The following is a 5733-nucleotide window of genomic DNA, read 5'->3' as shown; positions in this document are numbered from 1 at the left end:
GAAGACAAAGTTGTAGCTTTTCTTTAGATGCCTTATGGCCTTTTAGGGCAAGATTGGTGAGGAGAGTTAAGGAATCAGCTTTACAGGCTTCAAGGGAGGTAGATGCTAAAAACAAATCATCTACGTTCTGCACAAGCACAGAACCCCCCTTAAATACTGTATCATCTAAGTCTTTCTTTAGTATTTGAGAAAATAGAGAAGGGGATTCGGTATAACCTTGGGGCAATCGAGTCCAGGTATACTGGAGTCCTTGACAGGTAAATGCAAAGAGAAACTGGCTATCAGGGTGTATAGGGATGAAGAAAAATGCAGAGCACAAATCAATAACAGTGAAATAACATGCGTCAGGAGGGATACAGGACAAGATAATAGCTGGGTTTGGTACAACAGGAAAAGTAGGTAAAACTACAGAATTTACTGCACGGAAATCTTGTACAAAGCAATAGGTATTCTTTTCAGGTTTTCTTACAGGAAGAATTGGCATATTACAAGGGCTTTTAGTTGGAAAAATGATACTTTGCTTCAAAAGGGCAGTTATAACACGGCATATCCCATCTTCGGCTTCTGGGCGTAAAAAGTATCGAGCAACCTTAGGTAAAGGTTTAGCTGGGTTTAATTTGATTCTTATAGGCTAGGCGGTATGGATTTGCCCTACTTCATTAGCGTGCTGAGACCAGAGAGATGGAGGGACAGCCTGTATGATTTCTTCTTGCAACATAGAAAGATCAGAAAACTCCAGTGCAGGGGGAGAGTTATCTAAAACAGCGAGCACTGCCAGCTCATTAATACAAGGAACTTCTAGATAAACCCCATTAGGAGAACAGTAAAAGGTACAGCCAAGTTTACAAAACAAATCTTTTCCTAACAAATTAACAGGAGAACAGGGACTTAAGAGAAAGGCATGTTGAGCTTTTCCCACCTGAAGAGTCTATTTGGTCACTCTGGATTTCTTTGGATTTAGATTGTGCCTGGAACTGGTATGGGGGTGGCACATTAATGAAATCAATTATGTTCTCTACAGATTCATTCTCAGTCAGTTGTGGATAAAGCGGTGTTGGTGCTGATGGTGCTTTTGTTATTGATGGGGGATCCCCTGTTGGTGCACTTTTCTGTTTTAATTCTTTTATCTGAAATTTCAGTTTGTCTTGGGAGTCCGTAAGGCTCTGAACTTGAGATTCTTGACGTTGTTTGGAAGCTTCCTCATACCAATTAAAAATTGAATCCCACTGAGTCTGTGACATTTTACTGCCTTTTGACTCAAGGGCTCCACGGAGATGCAGTTTCCCTTCAGGGGAAACTGCAAACTAGAGTCATCTTTGGTATACCTATTCCATTTGTCTAAAAACTTACAACTCTTATGGCCATAGTGGGTGTACATGTACAATGCTGGGGCCCTTTTTGGTAGAGCCAGTACATCTTTAGATTCTCCGCTCCCCATTTCTTTAGCTCAATTCACACAAGTTTTTCACACAGGAATGGTTTATTGAGGATGTCCAGTCAGGTTGTGAGATTTGTAAGTGGCACAGAAATGCTGTGGCTAATGTCCAAAGACAAGACTCCACTGCAATAACGGCACACAATGCAGTTACTCACGGTTAGACATGGCTCATTTATGAGGGTGGGGAAAGGGTAAACCTGTCCACTGGGTCACAAGGTTCCAGTTGGGCCCCCTTGCATTCAAAACTGCACTTTCGGACAGCCTTGGGGCGGCTGAACCCAACCTTAGTCCCAGACCTGGTCAGTGGCTCATATTTCTCAATTCATACTTTCGATTTACGCAAGGGAATTTCTGCATTGAGGCATGAGGTTCAAGAGCATTTCTCTAGTCCTAGCCTTGGTCAACGCTTATTGTGGAAAACACTCACACCCTAAGAGTTTCCACCTTGCACCCTTGCTTTTGAAGACCACGCAGAACAAGTCCAGTGTCCTCAGGGTGGCTGCACAAGGTTTTCACTCCTGGCCTCAGAAAGGCCTCATAGTTCTTTACAGAACTTAACTCAATTCACATGGGGAAATACATTTACTGACAACAGCAACACAGTCTTTAACCTTAACTCTTTCTATTCACAGTTACTACTTACAGTTACTACTTACAGAGTGGGTCTGAAAATTCTGGCAGCAAAAAGGTCGGATAGAGTAAGCCTCAAGCAGTGAATCAGGAAGACACAGAGACAGCCTCTCACTGAAAAGCCCCAATAGAGATTTCAAAATGTCTCTTACCTTGGTTTGGTGCCAGGGCTTCAGTGAAGAGATGTCTGCGTCCCAACTGATCACTCCGGGCATCTCTATCTGAGTCAAAGCACCGTAATTGTGGAAGAAATTGAACTTTGCGCTGTGTTTGGTATTAGAGTTTACAGACTCAGTCTGAGTTTATTGGCAACTATACCATACAATCGTAGGGAGGAGATCTAACAGAACTCACCCCCTCCACAAGTTAACATACCTTTTTATACCTAAAATTGTTTAAACAAAGCATCCTTGAAAAAAAAGTCAGTGGTAAATTATAACAGTTGCTTGCTTAGCAACACGTTTTGTTTTGAAAACAGTTATCACCTTTTTGTTTTTAGGAAAGGAAGAACAATTGTTTCAAAAGAACTATGCATGGAGTCATAATAAGCAGAAGAGTTTTTCTTATTTTAAAACATTTTAAAATACGAATCAAGACCATCTTTTTTCTTCATTTTTTTCTTAGTCAATTAGAGGCCTGGATTGATCTGCTTCAACACCAGCCAGTCATCCATTCAATGGTTCTGAAAGGGTCCATCTAATACCCACTACAGGTTTCCCTTGCTTTATGCGGATTCTGTATGTGCAAATTCACTCTTATGCGATGACCCTTTTTATACCAAAAATTCGTTATATGGAAGGTAAATTCACTCTTATGCAATCTGTGTGGTGGAAACCCACAGTAAGCTGCTTTGTGCAGTTCATTGTGGGAGTGATGAACACCAAAATATAGTCTCCTGTGTGGATGTGTGCTCCTCACTTGTTGTCTGTGACATGTGTTTCTGTAGTTGCCATCCCCATTACGATAGTGCCCTGTGCTTGTGTGTACTGTCTGCTGTTGGTGAGTACCAAGTTGTCATGTAAAAGTGGTAGAAATGCGTCTTGGGGTCAGTACAGTCGAGGTCTTGGAACATATCCCTATTTGTTACTTGTAAAGTGTGTTCCCTTTATGTGAATTCGAGTTATGCTCCATTTTCCAGGAATGCATGTACAGCATAAAGCAAGGGAAACCTGTATATGCATAATGCATCTTAGGCAGTTAGTCATATGTTCTATTTCCACTGGGAGATTTTCCTTAGTAAAAAATAAGTGGAGACAAGATTTGGCCAGACGACTAATTTCTAGTTTTCAGAAAACAACTGAATCTTCTCTTTCCTGTTCACATATACTACACATCCATAATTACAAAAATATGTAACAGTCTCACCATATTCAATTCACAACTTACCAGTTTTTCCCACCTTGATGTCACTTTTATATACACGTCTTCCTAAAACAAAATATAATTGTAATCACTAGCTTCTATAATATTTTTATAGATCTATGTACTGGATAGGTCATAAATCAAACAAAATGGAATCTTAAAGGCTACAGAAAATAATGAAAAGAGTAAATGTGACCACGATAAAAGCAGAAGCCAAAATTTACAAAAACGCATGCCACAGACAACAAGAGAATTTCTGGCAAGTGAAGTCTGCTGTTGCTCAAAAGTTCCAAGACACTGATACTTCCCATGAAATAGGTTATTCCTACACAAATGAATTTGCTACCCCTTTCCTGACCACAGCCAGAGGCCTAGCTTTCTGATCATGGACACCTTACAAAAGAAAGTGGTAGAAAAAACAATATACAAAATATTTAGAAAACAAAACGAAGTAATTGTTTTATCTGGTATTTAGCTTAGGTCAGAAAGTCAAACTTCCTTCGCACCCCAGGCCACTTCTAGGCCCACCTCTGCTGGCAACAGAGTAAGAGGTGCTCTGTCAACCTAGGCTGCTGTGGGGATTAACACAGCTGCCACCAACAACAACATGTCACCAACAGGGCTCTGGACCACCAGAATTAGGCAGCAGGCTCTGTTCTCACTCTCCCTGACCCAAATTTCTGGCCCCTCAAGGAAACTTATAGGTCAGGTATCACAGCTCCATAGACCAGATATTTGGCCCTCCTAGCTTAGGCTGCCTCTGCTTCTCTCTCAGTCCTTAGGAAGGGCACTGTGTGTGTGAAAGCTGACCTAACATCTCTCCCAATTATTCAGTTGGTATAATAAAATATATTATAAAAAACCCCTTGCTTCTCACAAAAAAAAGGAGGGCAACTATAGAGCTTATTTCAATTGTCATGACAAGAAACCCACAGACTTTGGAGATCCCAAATATAATACAGCTGTAATATGCATTGCTGTACCCTTCAGATTTTGAATAGAGAGCATGAGACAGACATAGGCTGACTGGCTTGCCAAGCTCCTTCCATCCTACTTTACAGATCTAGATCCCCATGAACCCCTGAAGACAGGCTTACATAAGGTTTAGGAAGGAGTTATGGGGCTGGTATTCCCTCCTTCTACAACTCTCCAAACAAAGAATTTTGCTTCTGCCCACAGAATGAAAGAATGAATATGGGGCCCCAAAATCTTAACTTCCCAACTTATTTCATTATCTCACCTAGGAGTGAGTGAATACTCTGCCTCTGATTGATATTCAAATGGGATTTAATCAGCTGACAGATAATTGCAATACGGTTGTGCATAGAAGCATGATGAAGAAGAGCATAACCCAATTCATCTACAACACAGAGACTGGAGCTAGAAGTTTTACGACAAAATGTATGGAAGATAGCAGCTAGTCCTCTCTTAGCAGCAGACTTCATACCGTATGGCAAACTCTAAATCCATGTAAAAAAGACAGTATTAATATCAAAGAGGCATAAAACATTTACTGGAAAAGGACACACTAAAGAAGCAACCAATAATTCTTAAAATTGTTGAGCTATGCTGAGACACATTTTTAGGAGGTCTAAATCTGTAGTTCCACTGATTTAAAAGAATGTTCATCAAATTTACATCAGCTTGTGATCTAAGTCTGAAAATAACTACATAAAAGATAACAGTGTTAACTAAATGGCTTTACCCTCTATTCCAGGGATCAATAACATTTTCCAGTTGGGGCCAGAATGACCAATTTAGATTGGAGGCAGGGGTGGACACAGGCATGGGTGAACTGGGTAGCCACCTGGGGCCCGGAAAGAAAGGGGGCTTGAAAATGGTAATTGAAAAATTATTATTATCATTATCTCTAGCAAAGGGGAGCTCAATACTAAAAGTTCATCCAGTGCCACGAGGAGTCTAGGTATGTGGCTGATTGGAGGTAGATAGCTGCCACCACTACTGGTGGGAGAAGATATTATTTGCAGGGGTGGTAGGGGGCAGGCTAAGGGCCACTGTGGGGCTGGTGCGTGCTGCTGGTGGAGGTGTGGCAGTGGTGCTGAGAGCCGCTGGGTGCTGCAAGATGGCCGCACCATGGTGCTGCTGCTGTTGCTGGCCTCCGCAAAATTAGTTGTGGGGTGAAGTGTTGGCTAAGCTCCGTTATCCCTGGCCTTCTGCCATGTATGGCTGCCACCACCATGGTACACTGTGTAACACTGAACCCCTCCTCCTGCGCCACACACACACACACACACACACACACACACACACACACACACACACACACACACACACACACACAC

The 5733-nt window shown here is 41.8% G+C and overlaps 1 protein-coding gene across 1 annotated transcript in view; it reads right to left on the bottom strand.

The window, feature by feature from the left end:
• Positions 1-5733, bottom strand: part of ANKAR (ankyrin and armadillo repeat containing) — a 63871-nt gene that overhangs the window by 49681 nt on the left and 8457 nt on the right. Inside the window, exons 7-8 of the mRNA XM_019523088.1 lie at positions 4671-4890; positions 3455-3496 (exon numbers count right to left, since the gene is read on the bottom strand). Coding sequence (XP_019378633.1) covers positions 3455-3496; positions 4671-4890 — 262 coding nt within the window. The remainder of the gene's footprint in view (positions 1-3454; positions 3497-4670; positions 4891-5733) is intronic.

The sequence above is a fragment of the Gavialis gangeticus genome, unplaced genomic scaffold (genome assembly GCF_001723915.1).
Source record: "Gavialis gangeticus isolate Ggan-Ray unplaced genomic scaffold, GavGan_comp1, whole genome shotgun sequence".
Classification (NCBI taxonomy): Eukaryota; Metazoa; Chordata; order Crocodylia; family Gavialidae; genus Gavialis; species Gavialis gangeticus.
The sequence above is the reverse complement of the archived record's forward strand: the minus strand, read 5'-3'. Positions and strand labels throughout refer to the sequence as shown.